At 51.3% G+C, this 21732-nt stretch overlaps 3 protein-coding genes across 5 annotated transcripts; all 3 read right to left on the reverse strand.

Annotated features, from left to right (window-relative positions):
• Positions 1-102: 102 nt before the first annotated feature.
• ypel3 (yippee-like 3) lies at positions 103-5739 on the reverse strand. 3 transcript variants are annotated; one of them, XM_069186291.1, is made up of 5 exons: positions 5457-5739; positions 3137-3277; positions 2480-2523; positions 1424-1532; positions 103-1087 (listed from the first exon to the last, which is right to left on the reverse strand). In XM_069186291.1, exons 2-5 carry the CDS (start codon positions 3251-3253, stop codon positions 998-1000), a joined length of 360 nt encoding a protein of 119 aa, XP_069042392.1. In that variant the 5' UTR covers positions 3254-3277; positions 5457-5739; the 3' UTR covers positions 103-997. The 3 variants fall into 3 exon arrangements, with proteins under 3 accessions (XP_069042392.1, XP_069042393.1, XP_069042391.1); XM_069186292.1 differs by having other exon boundaries at positions 5648-5731; XM_069186290.1 differs by lacking the exon at positions 5457-5739 and having other exon boundaries at positions 3137-5450.
• Positions 5740-10676: 4937 nt separating this feature from the next.
• Positions 10677-20178, reverse strand: gdpd3a (glycerophosphodiester phosphodiesterase domain containing 3a; the record flags this gene model as incomplete). Its single annotated transcript, XM_069186300.1, is given in 6 exon segments — positions 10677-11051; positions 13012-13063; positions 13908-13967; positions 14062-14195; positions 19096-19185; positions 20060-20178. Coding segments are annotated over 6 exon segments (599 nt in total), but the record flags the coding sequence as incomplete, so codon positions are not given.
• LOC138227422 (uncharacterized) lies at positions 13159-13899 on the reverse strand (the record flags this gene model as incomplete). Its single annotated transcript, XM_069186301.1, has 1 exon — positions 13159-13899. A coding segment is annotated over one exon (741 nt), but the record flags the coding sequence as incomplete, so codon positions are not given.
• Positions 20179-21732: the final 1554 nt, after the last annotated feature.

Here is a 21732-nt window from a genome sequence, read left to right on the forward strand (position 1 = left end):
GTCTGTGTGTCCGTCCGAGGGGCCGAGGGGCCGAGGGGCCGAGTGTCTGTGTGTCTGAGGAGCTGTGTGCCCCCTCACACAAAACACATCAACACGAAGCCCTGGGTTTTATCAGAGTTTTATTAGTAGAAACGAGTCCCAGATGCAGACAGACATGAGGTGTGTCCACCAGTGACAAAACCCCCGCGATCCTACCCTTCACCCTGGTCCAAGTGGGGCACTGCATCGTCTCCCCTGAGGAGGGCACTGCTGAGCCCCACAACCAGCTCCTCACACTCACTCACTCATCATTCATTCATTCATTCATTCATTCATTCTCGCATCACCCTACAGCTATACACCCTGTTGACAGGCTGGAGGGAGGTACCCCCTGTCCACACCATCGACACCCCTGTACATATTTACACCCTCCGTCACCCCCACAGCCCTCCGGGGGGCAGGCTGGGACCCCCAGGCTTCCTTCTCCGCGCCCCTCCCTCTCGGAATCCGGGACGGACACGCTGAGCCGTTCTGATCATGTCCCGGGGGGGGCGTTGGTTGGGGAGTCCGACTTCCCCAGCTGGGAGCACTGGGAGTCACTCCTGATTGGCTGGGACTCGGGAACCGCGCAGAGAGTCTCTCTCCTGATTGGCTGGGACGCGGGAGCCACGCAGAGAGTCTCTCTTGTGATTGGCTGACACGGGAGCCATGCCAAGTGTCTCTCTTCTGATTGGCTGACTCGGGAGCCATGCAGGGAGTCTCTCTCCTGATTGGCTGGGACTCTGGAGCCACGCAGGGAGTCTCTCTCCTGATTGGCTGGTTAGGAGAGCTGATCTGCACAGCCCTGCTACAAACCAGCAATCACAGAACGAAACCTTTCAAAGAGAACATGCCCAGAAAAAAGAAAACAGTTCAACAAGACTCAAAGGCCAAGACGAGTCTAAAACAACAGGAAGGACAGATACACACAGGGAGAGAGAGACAGGATATCCTAGAGAATCAGACAGACAGGGTGTCCTCAGTCCCAGCCATTGTCCTTGATCATGTGAGACACCTCTATGATGAACTTCCCCTCCTTGTACTTCTGACTGGACTCATAGGCCTGCTCCTGTAGAGACACACAGAGACAGGACTGTCTCAGTTCCTGTACGCGCACACACACACGGCCATGTTCCTGTAGAGACTCACAGAGACAGGACTGTCTCAGTTCCTGTACGCGCGCGCGCACACGCGCACACACACACACACACACGGCCATGTTCCTGTAGAGACTCACAGAGACAGGACTGTCTCAGTTCCTGTACGCGCGCACACACACACACACACACACACACGGCCATGTTCCTGTAGAGACTCACAGAGACAGGACTGTCTCAGTTCCTGTACACACACACACACTGGACAGGACACCAGTCCATTGTTCCATGTTCCTGTAGAGACTCACATATTTCCAGCCCAGTGTTGTGTTGCAGTTCTCACAGTAGATATCAGCCACTGCGTGAAGCCCAGTCAACAGCAACCTCTGCTCTGCAGCTCCACAGCCCACATTCACACTGAGAGACAGAAGAGTCACAGTAAATAACTCCACTACATTAACACTACTGAGAGAGAGAGGGGTTAATACATACAGAAACTGGACACTCCAGTACATTAACACTGCACTGAGAGAGAGAGGGGTTCATACACACACTGACTGGACACTCCAGTACATTAACACTGCACTGAGAGAGAGAGGGGTTAATACACACACACTGACTGGACACTCCAGTACATTAACACAATACTGAGAGAGAGAGAGGGGTTAATACAGACACACTGACTGGACACTCCAGTACATTAACACTGCACTGAGAGAGAGAGGGGTTCATACACACACACTGACTGGACACTCCAGTACATTAACACTGCACTGAGAGAGAGAGGGGTTAATACACACACACTGACTGGACACTCCAGTACATTAACACAGCACTGAGAGAGAGAGAGGGGTTAATACAGACACACTGACTGGACACTCCAGTACATTAACACTGCACTGAGAGAGAGGGGTTAATACAGACACACTGACTGGACACTCCAGTACATTAACACTGCACTGAGAGAGAGAGGGGTTAATACACACACACTGACTGGACACTCCAGTACATTAACACTGCACTGAGAGAGATGGGGGTTAATACACACACACTGACTGGACACTCCAGTACATTAACACAGCACTGAGAGAGAGAGAGGGGTTAATACAGACACACTGACTGGACACTCCAGTACATTAACACTGCACTGAGAGAGAGGGGTTAATACAGACACACTGACTGGACACTCCAGTACATTAACACTGCACTGAGAGAGAGAGAGGGGTTAATACAGACACACTGACTGGACACTCCAGTACATTAACACTGCACTGAGAGAGAGGGGTTAATACAGACACACTGGACACTATAGACATACTGACTGGATGCTACTGTACAATAACATTGCACTGAACGATACTCACACAGAATTGAACAAATAGGCTCTTCCTTGACTTCCTTGGAAAGACTACAAAACAATAAATAATTATCAGTTAATAACAGTCCAGTCAGTCCAGTCCAGCCTGGAGAGTCTCAGACTGCTCTGTCAGTGGAGTCTGATTATAATCCCAGTTCAGAACTCATCCAGCTCCCAGTCCAGTCAGTCCAGTCCAGCCTGGAGAGTCTCAGACTGCTCTGTCAGTGGAGTCTGATTATAATCCCAGTTCAGAACTCATTCAGCTCCCAGTCCAGTCAGTCCAGTCCAGCCTGGAGAGTCTCAGACTGCTCTGTCAGTGTCAGTGGAGTCTGATTATGATCCCAGTTCAGAACTCATCCAGCTCCCAGTCCAGTCCAGCCTGGAGAGTCTCAGACTGCTCTGTCAGTGTCAGTGGAGTCTGATTATAATCCCAGTTCAGAACTCATCCAGCTCCCAGTCCAGTCAGTCCAGTCCAGCTGGAGAGTCTCAGATTGCTCTGTCAGTGTCAGTGGAGTCTGATTAGAATCCCAGTTCAGAACTCATCCAGCTCCCAGTCCAGTCAGTCCAGTCCAGCCTGCAGAGTCTCAGACTGCTCTGTCAGTGTCAGTGGAGTCTGATTAGAATCCCAGTTCACAACTCATCCAGCTCCCAGTCCAGGTGTTACCTTGGAGATGAGCTCGTCGTGGTTGGCCAGGTGTGCTCGACAGTGCACGCAGCTGTATCGGCGATGACAGGTGTCCAGGTAGGCCTGGAAGGTCTTGGGTTTGGTCAGCTTCACCATGTCCGCGGCTCCCAGCACCGCCCCCTGCAGGGAGGGACACATTACTGCACAGAGGGGAAACCGCAGCAGTGCACACGCAGATCCTGACTCGGGACCGTCCTGTCCGGGGGGACCCCAGAATGGCCCAGCCTGCAGGGGGGCCCTGTCATCTGTCCCTCTCTCAGGCTCTCCTCTGACTCCGACGTGAAGACGGCACCTGAGACACGCTTCCTCCAGTGAAGTCAAGCGCAGCGTTCGAATCCAGTGATCTCCTCTCTCTCATCCCACTCTGCCGTCCTGCACGGGGTCATGTGACTGCACGATCGTCATGCCGCAGGCCCGTCGCTAGGGGCGACCTCACCGTTTCAAATCTATATTCAATTCCACTGTATCGGCCAGATACCATGTCTTGTGTGAGCAATCTGTCATCTCACAGAGCCCAGCTCGCTCTCCAGAGACACACACACACACACAGGGAGAGAGGAGCTGGGGGTCAGCGCGCAGGGTCAGACATTTATACAGCGCCCCTGGAGCAGCTGGGGTTCAGGGGCCTCGCTCAGGGGCCCAGTGGAGGAGGATTCCTCTGCTGGGCTGCAGGATTCGAACCGGCAACCTCCCAGCCCCAGAGCCAGCACCCCGCTCCCCCCCCTTTTAAAGCACAGCGAGTCGGACGACTTCCTGTAGGCAGAGGGCCAGCCCCGCCCCCTGGGGACCAAACCAAACTGGTGCTCCTGCAAGGGCAGCGAGGGAAAACAGCACGGGTTCGAAAACATCAGGAGGAAGAAAGGGCACTCCACCTTGGCCACATCACCCTGCAGCTCCCAGCTCCCAGCCCACTGGAGCCCAGCAGGGGGCGCTCTCTCCCAGCTCCCAGCCCACTGGAGCCCAGCAGGGGGAGCCTGGCCAGTACCTGGAGGGGAGACTCCTGGGAGAGGGGTGAGTGGGGCCAGCAGGGGGCGCTCTCTCCCAGCTCCCAGCCCACTGGAGCCCAGCAGGGGGAGCCTGGCCAGTACCTGGAGGGGAGACTCCTGGGAGAGGGGTGAGTGGGGCCAGCAGGGGGCGCTCTCTCCCAGCTCCCAGCCCACTGGAGCCCAGCAGGGGGAGCCTGGCCAGTACCTGGAGGGGAGACTCCTGGGAGAGGGGTGAGTGGGGCCAGCAGGGGGCGCTCTCTCCCTGCGCTCTGTGTGGTCCTGATGCCCCAGTCCAGTGATGGTGAGCTATAAAAGAGTAGGGCTGGACACTGACGGGGACACTGGACTGTAAGAAGGCTCCTTCCTTCAGATGAGATGTGAAACCGGGGTCCTGACTCTCTGTGCTCATGAACAATCCCGGGGTGTCTCTATAAAAGAGTCGGGGTGTTACCCCGGTGTCCCCCTGGTCTTGACCAGTCCTGGCCTCCTAGTAACCCCTAATGACCTCTGACCTGTCCTCATCGCCCTGAGAGTTGGTGTGTGGTGAGTGTACTGGAGCATCATCCAGGTGTGGTGTCACACTGGTGGGGGTGGAGGGGATCCCCAATACCTGTTAAGCGCTCTGAGTGGAGGGTCCAGAAAAGCGCTATATAATTTTAAGCAATTATTATTGTTTCGGTTTGCATACAAGTGGGTCTACTCTTATAAGACATACGGTAAACTGAATCCAGGCTCTGATATTAGGAGACATACGGTAGTTAGGCAGGCCTTGGTAGGATAAATATGGCCACAGCTGTCCGGACTCAAACCTAGATATTATTATTATTATTATTATTATTATTATTTCAGGTATGTTGGTTTTGCACTGTGTGGGAAGAGGATATTATGTTTTTTAAATGGCTGAAACTGTTTTGTCTCGGCAGGTTTGTGATGGAAACAGGCAGCTTTTCCACTGTCAGTGTGAACACAACACTGTCCTCCAGACACTCACAGAACTTGTGTGTGTGTGTGTGTCCTGTGATGGACTGGTGTCTTCTCCAGGGTGTGTGTGTGTGTCCTGTGATGGACTGGTGTCTTCTCCAGGGTGTGTGTGTGTGTGTCCTGTGGTGGACTGGTGTCCTGTCCAGTGTGTGTGTGTGTGTGTCCTGTCCAGAGTAAGTGTGTGTCTCGCCAACGAACACGGAATCCTGACCCCTGGACCTGCCTATCTCTGCGGCCACACTTCTCGCCCACCGAACCGAACTCTCGCCTCCGCCTCACGGTACCGGGCCCAGCCCTCCGCTCGGCACGACAGAGCCCCCCGAACCGCTCACCTCTGCCGTGGGGAGCCCACGCCGCGGTCACCCGAGCCCGGACCGAAGGCGGAAGGAAGAGAGCTGTCGTGTGTTTGTGTTTTGTTTGGGGAAAATAGCAACCTTCCTTCGAGTCGACGCGAGCCGGGTTCGAGGGGGCGAGACAGGGGGCGCCTGACGCAGCAGCCCGACCACCAGAGCAAGTCACCCGCCTTGCAAACGCGCGGTCCGGTCCGGTCCGGTTCGGTTCGGTCCGGTTCGGCGGGTCCGGATAGGACGATCAAGCCCTCAACGAGTCCCTGCACACGGGAAGACAGCGGGGTTCGGCCCGGGTTCGGCCCGGTGCTCAGAAAGCGGCAGCAGCAGGAGAAGCTGCGTCTCCTCGGCTCTTGTTGATGTTTTGATGGCGCAAGGCGAGCTCCGCCCCCCTGCTTACAGCCCGGCCGCTCGCTACGTCATCGCCCTCCACCGGCGCGGCCGCGGCCAATCACAGCGCGGGCGCAGGAAAGCGGCTCGGCCAATCGGAGGGCGATGCGCCCGAAAGGACTCAGGCTATTGGATGGTAGCGAGGAGAGGGGGGAGGGGGCTCTCCCGGAGTCGGCCAATCAGAGGACGCGACACTGCGCAGGTCCACCCGGGTTGAGACGAGCGCGCCGATTGGCTGGCGAGCGCAGATCGGGGGCTGTTGACACAGGAGCTGCTCCGCGGCGTTATCAGGGCTCTGGCAGGGCCGGGCGTGATCCGATAAGCGCTGTTTTTTTTTTAAAACACAAACCCGGCTTCGAGCAGGACTTTGAACCCGCCTGTTTAAAAATACAGCGGCTCCGCCCGGGGCAGCGAGGGGATATGAGGCGGCGAGGCGAGCTGTTGTGTTATTGTGTGGAGGAGCTGTTCCTTTTTATAATTGTGTGATGTTGGCATGCCCGGAGGGACACTGGTCAGGACAGACACACTGGTCAGGACAGAGAGAGTGGTCTGAGCCGACAGTCCCTCTGGCTTCCAGCCTCTGGGTCCATCTCAGGGTCACAGGGGAGCGGGCGCTCCTATCCCAGCAAGCAACAGGCACACACACACTGTACATAGGCACAAGCACACACGCACACACACTGTACATAGGCACAAGCACACACACACACACTGTACATAGGCACAAGCAGACACACACACTGTACATAGGCACAAGCACACACGCACACACACTGTACATAGGCACAAGCACACGCACACACACACACACTGTACATAGGCACAAGCACACACACACACTGTACATAGGCACAAGCAGACACACACACACTGTACATAGGCACAACCACGTGCACACACACTGTACATAGGCACAAGCACACACACACACTGTACATAGGCACAAGCACACGCACACACACACACACACTGTACATAGGCACAAGCACACACACACTGTACATAGGCACAAGCACACACACACACACTGTACATAGGCACAAGCACACACACACACAGTACATAGGCACAAGCACACACACTGTACATAGGCACAAGCACACACACACACACACACACTGTACATAGGCACAAGCAGACACACACACACACACTGTACATAGGCACAAGCACACACACACACACACTGTACATAGGCACAAGCGCACACACACACACTGTACATAGGCACAAGCGCACACACACACACACACTGTACATAGGCACAAGCACACGCACACACACTGTACATAGGCACAAGCACACGCACACACACACTGTACATAGGCACAAGCAGACACACACACTGTACATAGGCACAAGCACACACAAACTGTACATAGGCACAAGCACGCGCACACACACACACACACTGTACATAGGCACAAGCACACACACACACACTGTACATAGGCACAAGCACACACATACTGTACATAGGCACAACCACGCGCACACACACACACACTGTACATAGGCACAAGCACACACACACACACACTGTACATAGGCACAAGCACACACAGAGCTCAGCTCGCTTTCTTCGTCACAGAAAGACACGGGCGCACTGAGATGCGCGTCGGCACGTCTGCTCCGATACCTAGACAATAAGGAAACACCCCAAAACATCAACACCCGCTCGGGAAACCCCCACCAGGCCGCGCCAGGGGAGTCCAGGACGCCCGCGGAGACGGGGGCAGGTGTTCCCGGACTCTGACCCCAGCTGACCCCAGGGCGACTGGCGCTGGTGAGATCGTCACGGTGAGCTGTACATGTCGTCACGAATCAGTTTGTCTCAGTACTTTATCCACACATGTAAACGCTCTTAATACCGCCCCCTCTGTTCACGCCTTTAAAGTACAACTCCTTTTTTATTTCAGTTCTCTCTTAAGGGTCAAAAGGCGAGACCTACAATGGAAATATGTCAAAAGTATCATGTTTAGTGTTTTACAGTCGTGAATTCCTCTGGCTCTGTTTCTGTATCTGTCTCCTTTTTTGTATTTCTGGTGTTGAAATAAAAACTTATTTAAGAAAAATACCGTCACGCACACGGCCGATATTACAGTGTCCCTCTCCTGACCAGTGTCCCTATTAATTATTAAATTATAAAATCCCGTTCATGATAGATTTTCTTTTCTTGTTAAAAAAAAAACAGAATTTGCTTCCGTGTTCCGGACCGCACTCTGACCCACAGTCCCCGCCGTCACCGTGGGCAACACTGAACACACAAGAACACAAAGCACGCGAGTACGTGACCCCGCAGCCCGTGGGAGTGGCTGCCCGGGCGCTCGGCCGCGCTTTCCCCGAGAAACCCTCCCGACCAGCCCCGTCTGACAGAGCCCGGCGACCCGCGGGAGGAGAGCAGCAAACACACCAGACCGACAGCGCCTCTTCTGAGCTCTTGTGGAAAGACGTTGTCGTGCGAGCCTGTCATACTGCTCTCCGCGAACTGAGAGTAAGACACTACACGCTTCAACGATATCACCAGGAGAGGATTATCACTCCGACAGTACATAATCTGCTACACTCCCAGTCCAGTACAACAGTCTGTTACAGTAGGAGCTACAGTCCCAGTACAGTAGACCAGTCCTGTTACAATAGGAGCTACAGTCCCAGTACAGTACAACAGTCTGTTACAGTAGGAGCTACAGTCCCAGTACAGTAGACCAGTCTGTTTCAATAGGAGCTACAGTCCCAGTACAGTAGACCAGTCCGTTTCAATAGGAGCTACAGTCCCAGTACAGTAGACCAGTCCTGTTACAATAGGAGCTACAGTCCCAGTACAGTAGACCAGTCTGTTTCAATAGGAGCTACAGTCCCAGTACAGTAGACCAGTCCTGTTACAATAGGAGCTACAGTCCCAGTACAGTAGACCAGTCTGTTTCAATAGGAGCTACAGTCCCAGTACAGTAGACCAGTCCTGTTACAATAGGAGCTACATTCCCAGTACAGTACAACAGTCTGTTACAATAGGAGCTACAGTCCCAGTACAGTAGACCAGTCCTGTTACAATAGGAGCTACAGTCCCAGTACAGTAGAACAGTCCTGTTACAATAGGAGCTACAGTCCCAGTACAGTAGACCAGTACTGTTACAATAGGGGCTACAGTCCCAGTACAGTAGAACAGTCTGTTACAATAGGAGCTACAGTCCCAGTACAGTAGACCAGTACTGTTACAATAGGAGCTACAGTCCCAGTACAGTAGACCAGTCCTGTTACAGTAGGAGTTACAGTCCCAGTACAGTAGAACAGTCTGTTACAATAGGAGCTACAGTCCCAGTACAGTAGACCAGTCTGTTACAATAGGAGCTACAGTCCCAGTCCAGTAGACCAGTCCTGTTACAATAGGAGCTACAGTCTCAGTACAGTAGAACAGTCCTGTTACAATAGGAGCTACAGTCCCAGTACAGTAGACCAGTCTGTTACAATAGGAGCTACAGTCCCAGTACAGTACACCAGTCTGTTACAATAGGAGCTACAGTCCCAGTACAGTAGACCAGTCCTGTTACAATAGGAGCTCCAGTCCCAGTACAGTACAACAGTCTGTTACAATAAGAGCTACAGTCCCAGTACAGGAGAACAGTCTGTTACAATAGGAGCTACAGTCCCAGTACAGTAGACCAGTACTGTTACAATAGGGGCTACAGTCCCAGTACAGTAGAACAGTCTGTTACAATAGGAGCTACAGTCCCAGTACAGTAGACCAGTCCTGTTACAATAGGAGCTACAGTCCCAGTACAGTAGACCAGTCCTGTTACAGTAGGAGTTACAGTCCCAGTACAGTAGACCAGTCCTGTTACAATAGGAGCCACAGTCCCAGTACAGTAGAACAGTCTGTTACAATAGGAGCTACAGTCCCAGTACAGTAGAACAGTCTGTTACAATAGGAGCTACAGTCCCAGTACAGTAGACCAGTCTGTTACAATAGGAGCTACAGTACCAGTACAGGAGACCAGTCTGTTACAATAGGAGCTACAGTCCCAGTACAGTACAACAGTCTGTTACAATAGGAGCTACAGTCCCAGTACAGTAGACCAGTCTGTTACAATAGGAGCTACAGTACCAGTACAGTAGAACAGTCCTGTTACAATAGGAGCTACAGTCCCAGTACAGTACAACAGTCTGTTACAATAGGAGCTACAGTCCCAGTATAGTAGGACAGTCCTGTTACAATAGGAGCTACAGTCCCAGTACAGTAGACCAGTCTGTTACAATAGGAGCTACAGTCCCAGTACAATAGACCAGTCTGTTACAATAATAGCTACAGTCCCAGTACAGTACAACAGTCCTGTTACAATAGGAGCTACAGTCCCAGTACAGGAGACCAGTCTGTTACAATAGGAGCTACAGTCCCAGTACAGTACAACAGTCTGTTACAATAGGAGCTACAGTCCCAGTACAGTACAACAGTCTGTTACAATAGGAGCTACAGTCCCAGTACAGTAGAAGTCTGTTACAATAGGAGCTACAGTCCCAGTACAGTACAACAGTCTGTTACAATAGGAGCTACAGTCCCAGTACAGTAGACCAGTCTGTTACAATAGGAGCTACAGTCCCAGTACAGTAGACCAGTCCTGTTACAATAGGAGCTACAGTCCCAGTACAGTAGAACAGTCCTGTTACAATAGGAGCTACAGTCCCAGTACAGTACAAAATCCATATTATTAAAACCACATTACAAGCCATTACATGATATGCAAGCTCCAAGAAAGTGAAAGCTGTCACCTGAAAAATAGTAGACCAATAAAAGTAAATTAAAAAATAAATTAATCACCATTACAAGAAACTGGGGCCTTTATTCAGATGAAGAGCACACCTCCCCAGTCTCTGTCCCGTAACACTGAATGGGGAATACTGAGGGGAAAAGGGGGAGGAGTCAGTCGCCGCACTGCCCAATCACTGCAGACATGAAGCCCGAGAATGTAGAATGGTTCTGAGCCATCCTATTGGCTGCCAGGAAAAGCGGGGTGTGGCTTATCCACAGGCACATGGGTGTGCAGTGCGGGGCTATTGGCTGGCGGGGCGAGGGGGCGGGGGGTGTCTGGTGAGGTAATCCCGCAGTCGGGAGGGGTAGTCTGTCATCACTCCTGTGGCTCCGAGAGAGAAGGCTCTCTGGAAATCACTGTCCTCATTGCACACGAAGAGATGGACCTGGGAGAGAGAGAGAGGTTGATAAACATGCAGAAGAGAGTATTGAAGTATTGGCTACACCTAAAAAACAGCGACCAAAATTCCTACCACCACAAAGCCCTGCTGAGCCAAGAGCTGAGCCCAAAACAGAGCCCCCTGAGCCAGCTGGTCCTGAGGCTCACCGACCTGAGCCACACCGATACTAACCAGCCTCAGGACAGCACTGCTAGAGCACCACAACCCAGACTCAACCACATCACAGCACAGATCAAACAGCAATATCTCACACACTGGGACACACACACACAAACACAACATAAACTGGAATGTTACAGAACCTTAAACAGACAATACACACTAGCCGAATATCTGACCAAGATAAGAAACAACAAACAGAAACAGACCCTGACGAAGTACAGGCTCAGTGACCACAGCCTGGACACACACACTGGACACAGGCAGACCTAGCTGTCCAGAGAGGACAGGCTCAGTGACCACAGCCTGGACACACACACTGGACACAGGCAGACCTGGCTGTCCAGAGAGCACAGGCTCAGAGACCACAGCCTGGACACACACACACAGGATGCAGGCAGACCTGGCTGTCCAGAGAGGACAGGCTCAGTGACCACAGCCTGGACACACACACTGGAAACAGACAGACCTGGTTGTCCAGAGAGGACAGGCTCAGAGACCACAGCCTGGACACACACACTGGACACAGGCAGACCTGGCTGTCCAGAGAGGACAGGCTCAGTGACCACAGCCTGGACACACACACTGGACACAGGCAGACCTGTGTCAGCGGGGAGAAATAGAGACAGAGGTGCACTTCCTACTGCACTGTGACAGATACTCTGGGATTAGAGAAACATTCTTCCCGAAATTCAGAAATCTAATCCCAGAGTTCCCACACCTGCCAGAATCACAACGGGTCCCAATCCTACTGGGAGAGGGAGGAGGGAACTCAGTTGATCTGGCAGCCCAGTATGTGATCTCCTGTCCCAGCCTGAGGAACAGTGAGTCTGTCTCCCAATAATGCTCCAGCCGCCTACACTATATGTCAATATTTTATAATATGTCTTTGTTGTAAATGTCTGTAACATGTCTGTAGATTTTATTTTACTTCTATTTTTTGTTTTGTTCTATGTTAATTTTATTATTTTTATCTGCTTTGGCAACACTGATTGTACCCATCGGTCATGCTAATAAAGCACCTTGAATTGAAATGAATTGAGAGGGAGAGGGGTTAATACAGACACACTGACTGGACACTCCAGTACATTAACACTGCACTGAGAGAGAGAGGGGTTAATACAGACACACTGACTGGACACTCCAGTACATTAACACTGCACTGAGAGAGAGAGGGGGGTTCATACACACACACTGACTGGACACTCCAGTACATTAACACTGCACTGAGAGAGAGAGGGGTTAATACAGACACACTGACTGGACACTCCAGTACATTAACACTGCACTGAGAGAGAGGGGTTAATACAGACACACTGACTGGACACTCCAGTACATTAACACTGCACTGAGAGAGAGAGGGGTTAATACAGACACACTGACTGGACACTCCAGTACATTAACACTGCACTGAGAGAGAGAGGGGTTAATACACACACACTGACTGGACACCCCAGTACATTAACACTGCACTGAGAGAGAGAGGGGTTAATACACACACACTGACTGGACACTCCAGTACATTAACATTGCACTGAGAGAGAGAGGGGTTAATACAGACACACTGACTGGACACTCCAGTACATTAACACTGCACTGAGAGAGAGGGGGGTTAATACACACACACTGACTGGACACTCCAGTACATTAACACTGCACTGAGAGAGAGGGGTTCATACAGACACACTGACTGGACACTCCAGTACATTAACACTGCACTGAGAGAGAGGGGGGTTCATACAGACACACTGAGAGAGGTTGAGAGAGGGTGATGAAGGTTTCGTACCTGGATGCCTCGTGCTGCCAGGTGTTTAAAAAGCTGTTTCTGCATTAAGACTCTGAAACGTAAAGATCGACAGTGATTGAAGGATCTATAGTTAGTCATCATCATCATCTTCGTCAGCACCATTATCTTCATCATCGTCATCAAATTCATCACTGCCTTCACCATCATCATCACCGTCACTGTCCTGACCATCATCCTCATCTTCATCACTGTCTTCACCATCATCATTACCGTCACTGTCTTCACCATCATCCTCATCATCGCCATCATCCTCATTGTCATGATCGTCATCGTCATCGTCATCATCACCATAATCATCATCATCTTCATCACCTTCATCGTCATCATCATCTTCATCGCTGTCATCACCATCCTCATCTTCATCACCATCATCCTCTTAATGATCATCGTCATCACTGTCATCACCATACTCTTCCTCACTGTCTTCACCATCATCTTCATCACCATCGTCACTGTCATCACCATCATCCTCATCTTCATCACTCTCTTCACCATCATCGTCACTGTCTTCACCATCATCCTCATCATCTCCATCGTCCTCATCATCATGATCGTCATCGTCATCCTCATCATCACCATAAACATCATCATTTTCATCACGTCATCGTCATCATCATCGTCATCGCTGTCATCACCATCATCATTATCATCATTCTCATCATCACCGTCACTGTCATCACCATCATCCTCATCATCATCTTCATCACCGTCATTACCATCATCGTCGTTATCATCACCATCAGCATCATCGTCACTGTCATCGCAACTGTCCTCATGATCACCTTCATTGTCTTTACCATCATCGTCATCATCACCACTATCACTATCATCATCATCATCGTCGCTCCCTGCCTCGGCAGTGAAGACTCACTCACTTGTCCAGCAGGGAGACGACGATTCTGTTGCGCAGGATCGGAGACTCCGGGATGAAGGTCCTGTCGGAGAAGGGGACAGAGAGAGGAAGAGAGAGACTGAGTCCTCAGTCCTCAGAGAGGGAGAGGAGGCAGGAGGAAGGAGGTCGACACTCACCGGTTGATGATGCTGGGAATGTAGCCCTGCAGGAAGCTCTCGCCCACAGAGACGAAGGGCAGCAGACCAGAGTAGTAGAGCAGGAGGAGCTGGACCACACGGGGCACCGTGAAGGCAAAGGGCATGGAGGGGTTCTACAGAGAGCAGAGAGATTAACACAGGCCCTAATACAGACCCCAGAGACACTCCTCACACAGAGAGATGAACACAGACCCTAATACAGACCCCAGAGACACTCCTCACACAGAGAGATGAACACAGACCCTAATACAGACACCAGAGACACTCCTCACACAGAGAGATGAAGACAGACCCTAATACAGACCCCAGAGACACTTCTCACACAGGGAGATGAACACAGACCCTAATACAGACCCCAGAGACACTCCTCACACAGAGAGATGAACACAGACCCTAATACAGACCCCAGAGACACTCCTCACACAGAGAGATGAACACAGACCCTAATACAGACCCCAGAGACACTCCTCACACAGAGAGATGAACACAGACTCCAATACAGACCCCAGAGACACTCCTCACACAGAGAGATGAACACAGACCCTAATACAGACCCCAGAGACACTCCTCACACAGAGAGATCAATACAGACCCTAATACAGACCCCAGAGACACTCCTCACACAGAGAGATGAACACAGACCCTAATACAGACCCAGAGACACTCCTCACACAGAGAGATGAACACAGACCCTAATACAGACACCAGAGATACTCCTCACACAGAGAGATGAACACAGACCCTAATACAGACCCCAGAGACACTCCTCACACAGAGAGATGAACACAGACCCCAGAGACACTCCTCACACAGGGAGATGAACACAGACCCTAATACAGACCCCAGAGACACTCCTCACACAGGGAGATGAACACAGACCCTAATACAGACCCCAGAGACACTCCTCACACAGAGAGATGAACACAGACCCTAATACAGACCCCAGAGACACTCCTCACACAGAGAGATGAACACAGACCCTAATACAGACCCCAGAGACACTCCTCACACAGAGAGATGAACACAGACCCCAGAGACACTCCTCACACAGGGAGATGAACACAGACCCTAATACAGACCCCAGAGACACTCCTCACACAGAGAGATGAACACAGACCCTAATACAGACCCCAGAGACACTCCTCACACAGAGAGATGAACACAGACCCTAATACAGACCCCAGAGACACTCCTCACACAGAGAGATGAACACAGACCCTAATACAGACCCCAGAGACACTCCTCACACAGAGAGATGAACACAGGCCCTAATACAGACCCCAGAGACACTCCTCACACAGAGAGATGAACACAGACCCTAATACAGACCCCAGAGACACTCCTCACACAGAGAGATGAACACAGACCCTAATACAGACCCTAGAGACACTCCTCACACAGAGAGATGAACACAGACCCTAATACAGACCCCAGAGACACTCCTCACACAGAGAGATGAACACAGACCCTAATACAGACCCCAGAGACACTCCTCACACAGAGAGATCAATACAGACCCTAAAACAGACTCCAGAGACACTCCTCACACAGAGAGATGAACACAGACCCTAATACAGACCCCAGAGACACTCCTCACACAGAGAGATGAACACAGACCCTAATACAGACACCAGAGACACTCCTCACACAGAGAGATGAAGACAGACCCTAATACAGACCCCAGAGACACTCCTCACACAGGGAGATGAACACAGACCCTAATACAGACCCCAGAGACACTCCTCACACAGAGAGATGAACACAGACCCTAATACAGACCCCAGAGACACTCCTCACACAGAGAGATGAACACAGACCCTAATACAGACCCCAGAGACACTCCTCACACAGAGAGATGAACACAGGCCCTAATACAGACCCCAGAGACACTCCTCACACAGAGAGATGAACACAGACCCTAATACAGACCCCAGAGACACTCCTCACACAGAGAGATGAACACAGACCCTAATACAGACCCCAGAGACACTCCTCACACAGAGAGATGAACACAGACTCCAATACAGACCCCAGAGACACTCCTCACACGGAGAGATGAACACAGACCCTAATACAGACCCAGAGACACTCCTCACACAGAGAGATGAACACAGACCCTAATACAGACACCAGAGATACTCCTCACACAGAGAGATGAACACAGACCCTAATACAGACCCAAGAGACACTCCTCACACAGAGAGATGAACACAGACCCCAGAGACACTCCTCACACAGGGAGATGAACACAGACCCTAATACAGACCCCAGAGACACTCCTCACACAGGGAGATGAACACAGACCCTAATACAGACCCCAGAGACACTCCTCACACAGAGAGATGAACACAGACCCTAATACAGACCCCAGAGACACTCCTCACACAGAGAGATGAACACAGACCCTAATACAGACCCCAGAGACACTCCTCACACAGAGAGATGAACACAGACCCTAATACAGACCCCAGAGACACTCCTCACACAGAGAGATGAATACAGACCCTAATACAGACCCCAGAGACACTCCTCACACAGAGAGATGAACACAGACCCTAATACAGACCCCAGAGACACTCCTCACACAGAGAGATGAACACAGACCCCAGAGACACTCCTCACACAGGGAGATGAACACAGACCCTAATACAGACCCCAGAGACACTCCTCACACAGAGAGATGAACACAGACCCTAATACAGACCCCAGAGACACTCCTCACACAGAGAGATGAACACAGACCCTAATACAGACCCCAGAGACACTCCTCACACAGAGAGATGAACACAGACCCTAATACAGACCCCAGAGACACTCCTCACACAGAGAGATGAACACAGGCCCTAATACAGACCCCAGAGACACTCCTCACACAGAGAGATGAACACAGACCCTAATACAGACCCCAGAGACACTCCTCACACAGAGAGATGAACACAGACCCTAATACAGACCCTAGAGACACTCCTCACACAGAGAGATGAACACAGACCCTAATACAGACCCCAGAGACACTCCTCACACAGAGAGATGAACACAGACCCTAATACAGACCCCAGAGACACTCCTCACACAGAGAGATCAATACAGACCCTAAAACAGACTCCAGAGACACTCCTCACACAGAGAGATGAACACAGACCCTAATACAGACCCCAGAGACACTCCTCACACAGAGAGATGAACACAGACCCTAATACAGACACCAGAGACACTCCTCACACAGAGAGATGAAGACAGACCCTAATACAGACCCCAGAGACACTCCTCACACAGGGAGATGAACACAGACCCTAATACAGACCCCAGAGACACTCCTCACACAGAGAGATGAACACAGACCCTAATACAGACCCCAGAGACACTCCTCACACAGAGAGATGAACACAGACCCTAATACAGACCCCAGAGACACTCCTCACACAGAGAGATGAACACAGGCCCTAATACAGACCCCAGAGACACTCCTCACACAGAGAGATGAACACAGACCCTAATACAGACCCCAGAGACACTCCTCACACAGAGAGATGAACACAGACCCTAATACAGACCCCAGAGACACTCCTCACACAGAGAGATGAACACAGACTCCAATACAGACCCCAGAGACACTCCTCACACGGAGAGATGAACACAGACCCTAATACAGACCCAGAGACACTCCTCACACAGAGAGATGAACACAGACCCTAATACAGACACCAGAGATACTCCTCACACAGAGAGATGAACACAGACCCTAATACAGACCCAAGAGACACTCCTCACACAGAGAGATGAACACAGACCCCAGAGACACTCCTCACACAGGGAGATGAACACAGACCCTAATACAGACCCCAGAGACACTCCTCACACAGGGAGATGAACACAGACCCTAATACAGACCCCAGAGACACTCCTCACACAGAGAGATGAACACAGACCCTAATACAGACCCCAGAGACACTCCTCACACAGAGAGATGAACACAGACCCTAATACAGACCCCAGAGACACTCCTCACACAGAGAGATGAACACAGACCCCAGAGACACTCCTCACACAGGGAGATGAACACAGACCCTAATACAGACCCCAGAGACACTCCTCACACAGAGAGATGAACACAGACCCTAATACAGACCCCAGAGACACTCCTCACACAGAGAGATGAACACAGACCCTAATACAGACCCCAGAGACACTCCTCACACAGAGAGATGAACACAGACCCTAATACAGACCCCAGAGACACTCCTCACACAGAGAGATGAACACAGGCCCTAATACAGACCCCAGAGACACTCCTCACACAGAGAGATGAACACAGACCCTAATACAGACCCCAGAGACACTCCTCACACAGAGAGATGAACACAGACCCTAATACAGACCCCAGAGACACTCCTCACACAGGGAGATGAACACAGACCCTAATACAGACCCCAGAGACACTCCTCACACAGAGAGATGAACACAGACCCTAATACAGACCCCAGAGACACTCCTCACACAGAGAGATGAACACAGACCCTAATACAGACACCAGAGACACTCCTCACACAGAGAGATGAATACAGATCCTAATACAGACCCCAGAGACACTCCTCACACAGGGAGATGAACACAGACCCTAATACAGACCCCAGAGACACTCTTCACACAGAGAGATGAACACAGACCCTAATACAGAACCCAGAGACACTCCTCACACAGAGAGATGAACACAGACCCTAATACAGACCCCAGAGACACTCCTCACACAGAGAGATGAACACAGACCCTAATACAGACCCCAGAGACACTCCTCACACAGAGAGATGAACACAGATCCTAATACAGACCCCAGAGACACTCCTCACACAGAGAGATCAATACAGACCCTAATACAGACCCCAGAGATACTCCTCACACAGAGAGATGAACACAGACCCTAATACAGACCCCAGAGACACTCCTCACACAGAGATTAATACAGATTTCAACATAGACTTTTATAAGAACAGATAGGTGAAAAGAGTGACACACCTCCTTCCGGCACTTCTTCATTATGTGAGATTTGACACTGGCCCACACAGTGATGTCTTCTCTGTTATACGTCTTTGCTAAATCTGACACCTGAGAGAGAGAGGGGTTAATACAGACACACTGACTGGACACTCCAGTACATTAACACTGCACTGAGAGAGAGGGGTTAATACAGACACACTGACTGGACACTCCAGTACATTAACACTGCACTGAGAGAGAGAGGGGTTCATACACACACACTGACTGGACACTCCAGTACATTAACACTGCACTGAGAGAGAGAGGGGTTCATACAGACACACTGACTGGACACTCCAGTACATTAACACTGCACTGAGAGAGAGAGGGGTTCATACACACACACTGACTGGACACTCCAGTACATTAACACTGCACTGAGAGAGAGAGGGGTTCATACAGACACACTGACTGGACACTCCAGTACATTAACACTGCACTGAGAGAGAGAGGGGTTCATACACACACACTGACTGGACACTCCAGTACATGAACACTGCACTGAGAGAGAGAGGGGTTCATACACACACACTGACTGGACACTCCAGTACATTAACACTGCACTGAGAGAGAGAGAGGTTAATACAGACACACTGACTGGACACTCCAGTACATTAACACTGCACTGAGAGAGAGGGGGGTTAATACAGACACACTGACTGGACACTCCAGTACATTAACACTGCACTGAGAGAGAGGGGTTAATACAGACACACTGACTGGACACTCCAGTACATTAACACTGCACTGAGAGAGAGGGGTTAATACAGACACACTGAATGGACACTCCAGTACATTAACACTGCACTGAGAGAGAGAGGGGTTAATACAGACACACTGACTGTACACTGCAGCAGACTGGAAAGTCATGGTACATCAACATTCAGAAATGTAGGCAACCAAAAGGACAGACAGGTAGTCAGAAGGGGAGACAACCACTCACCTTCTTAATAAGCATCTCATTATCCTCCTTGATCTCAACGTTGATTGGCATCCTAGGAAACTTCTGGAAGAGCTCCTCAAGAAGAGCAAAACGTCTGTCTGTCCCTGTGCTATACCGTCCTGAAGGACAGACACACACACACTAAGACACCGTACCTCCTGAAGGACAGACACACACACTGAGACACCGTACCTCCTGGAGGACAGACACACACACACTGAGACACCGCACCTCCTGAAGGACAGACACACACACACTGAGACACCGTACCTCCTGAAGGACACACACACACTGAGACACCGCACCTCCTGAAGGACAGACACACACACTGAGACACCGTACCTCCTGGAGGACAGACACACACACACTGAGACACCGTACCTCCTGAAGGACAGACACACACACACTGAGACACCGTACCTCCTGAAGGACAGACACACACACTGAGACACCGCACCTCCTGAAGGACAGACACACACACTGAGACACCGTACCTCCTGAAGGACAGACACACACACACTGAGACACCGTACCTCCTGAAGGACAGACACACACACACTGAGACACCGTACCTCCTGAAGGACAGACACACACACTGAGACACCGTACCTCCTGAAGGACAGACACACACACACTGAGACACCGTACCTCCTGAAGGACAGACACACACACTGAGACACCGTACCTCCTGAAGGACAGACACACACACACTGAGACACCGCACCTCCTGAAGGACAGACACACACACACTGAGACACCGCACCTCCTGAAGGACAGACACACACACTGAGACACCGTACCTCCTGAAGGACAGACACACACACACTGAGACACCGCACCTCCTGAAGGACAGACACACACACTGAGACACCGCACCTCCTGAAGGACAGACACACACACACTGAGACACCGTACCTCCTGAAGGACAGACACACACACACTGAGACACCGTACCTCCTGAAGGACAGACACACACACACTGAGACACCGTACCTCCTGAAGGACAGACACACACACTGAGACACCGCACCTCCTGAAGGACAGACACACACACTGAGACACCGTACCTCCTGAAGGACAGACACACACACTGAGACACCGTACCTCCTGAAGGACAGACACACACACACTGAGACACCGTACCTCCTGAAGGACAGACACACACACACTGAGACACCGCACCTCCTGAAGGACAGACACACACACACTGAGACACCGCACCTCCTGAAGGACACACACACACTGAGACACCGTACCTCCTGAAGGACAGACACACACACTGAGACACCGTACCTCCTGAAGGACAGACACACACACACTGAGACACCGTACCTCCTGAAGGACAGACACACACACTGAGACACCGTACCTCCTGAAGGACAGACACACACACTGAGACACCGTACCTCCTGAAGGACAGACACACACACTGAGACACCGTACCTCCTGAAGGACAGACACACACACACTGAGACACCGCACCTCCTGAAGGACAGACACACACACACTGAGACACCGTACCTCCTGAAGGACAGACACACACACACTGAGACACCGCACCTCCTGAAGGACAGACACACACACACTGAGACACCGCACCTCCTGAAGGACAGACACACACACACTGAGACACCGCACCTCCTGAAGGACAGACACACACACACTGAGACACC

The sequence above is a fragment of the Lepisosteus oculatus genome, unplaced genomic scaffold, assembly GCF_040954835.1.
Source record: "Lepisosteus oculatus isolate fLepOcu1 unplaced genomic scaffold, fLepOcu1.hap2 HAP2_SCAFFOLD_366, whole genome shotgun sequence".
NCBI lineage: Eukaryota > Metazoa > Chordata > Actinopteri > Semionotiformes > Lepisosteidae > Lepisosteus > Lepisosteus oculatus.

Coding starts and splice junctions, on each gene's coding strand:
- ypel3 (XM_069186290.1), bottom strand. CDS start 3,295: ATGTGTCCCTCCCTGCAGGGGGCGGTGCTGGGAGCCGCGGACATGGTG. Junction 2,524..3,136: donor ACGACGAGCTCATCTCCAAG/GTAACACCTGGA, acceptor ATTGTTTTGTAG/TCTTTCCAAGGAAGTCAAGG. Junction 1,533..2,479: donor GCCTATTTGTTCAATTCTGT/GTGAGTATCGTT, acceptor TCTGTCTCTCAG/TGTGAATGTGGGCTGTGGAG.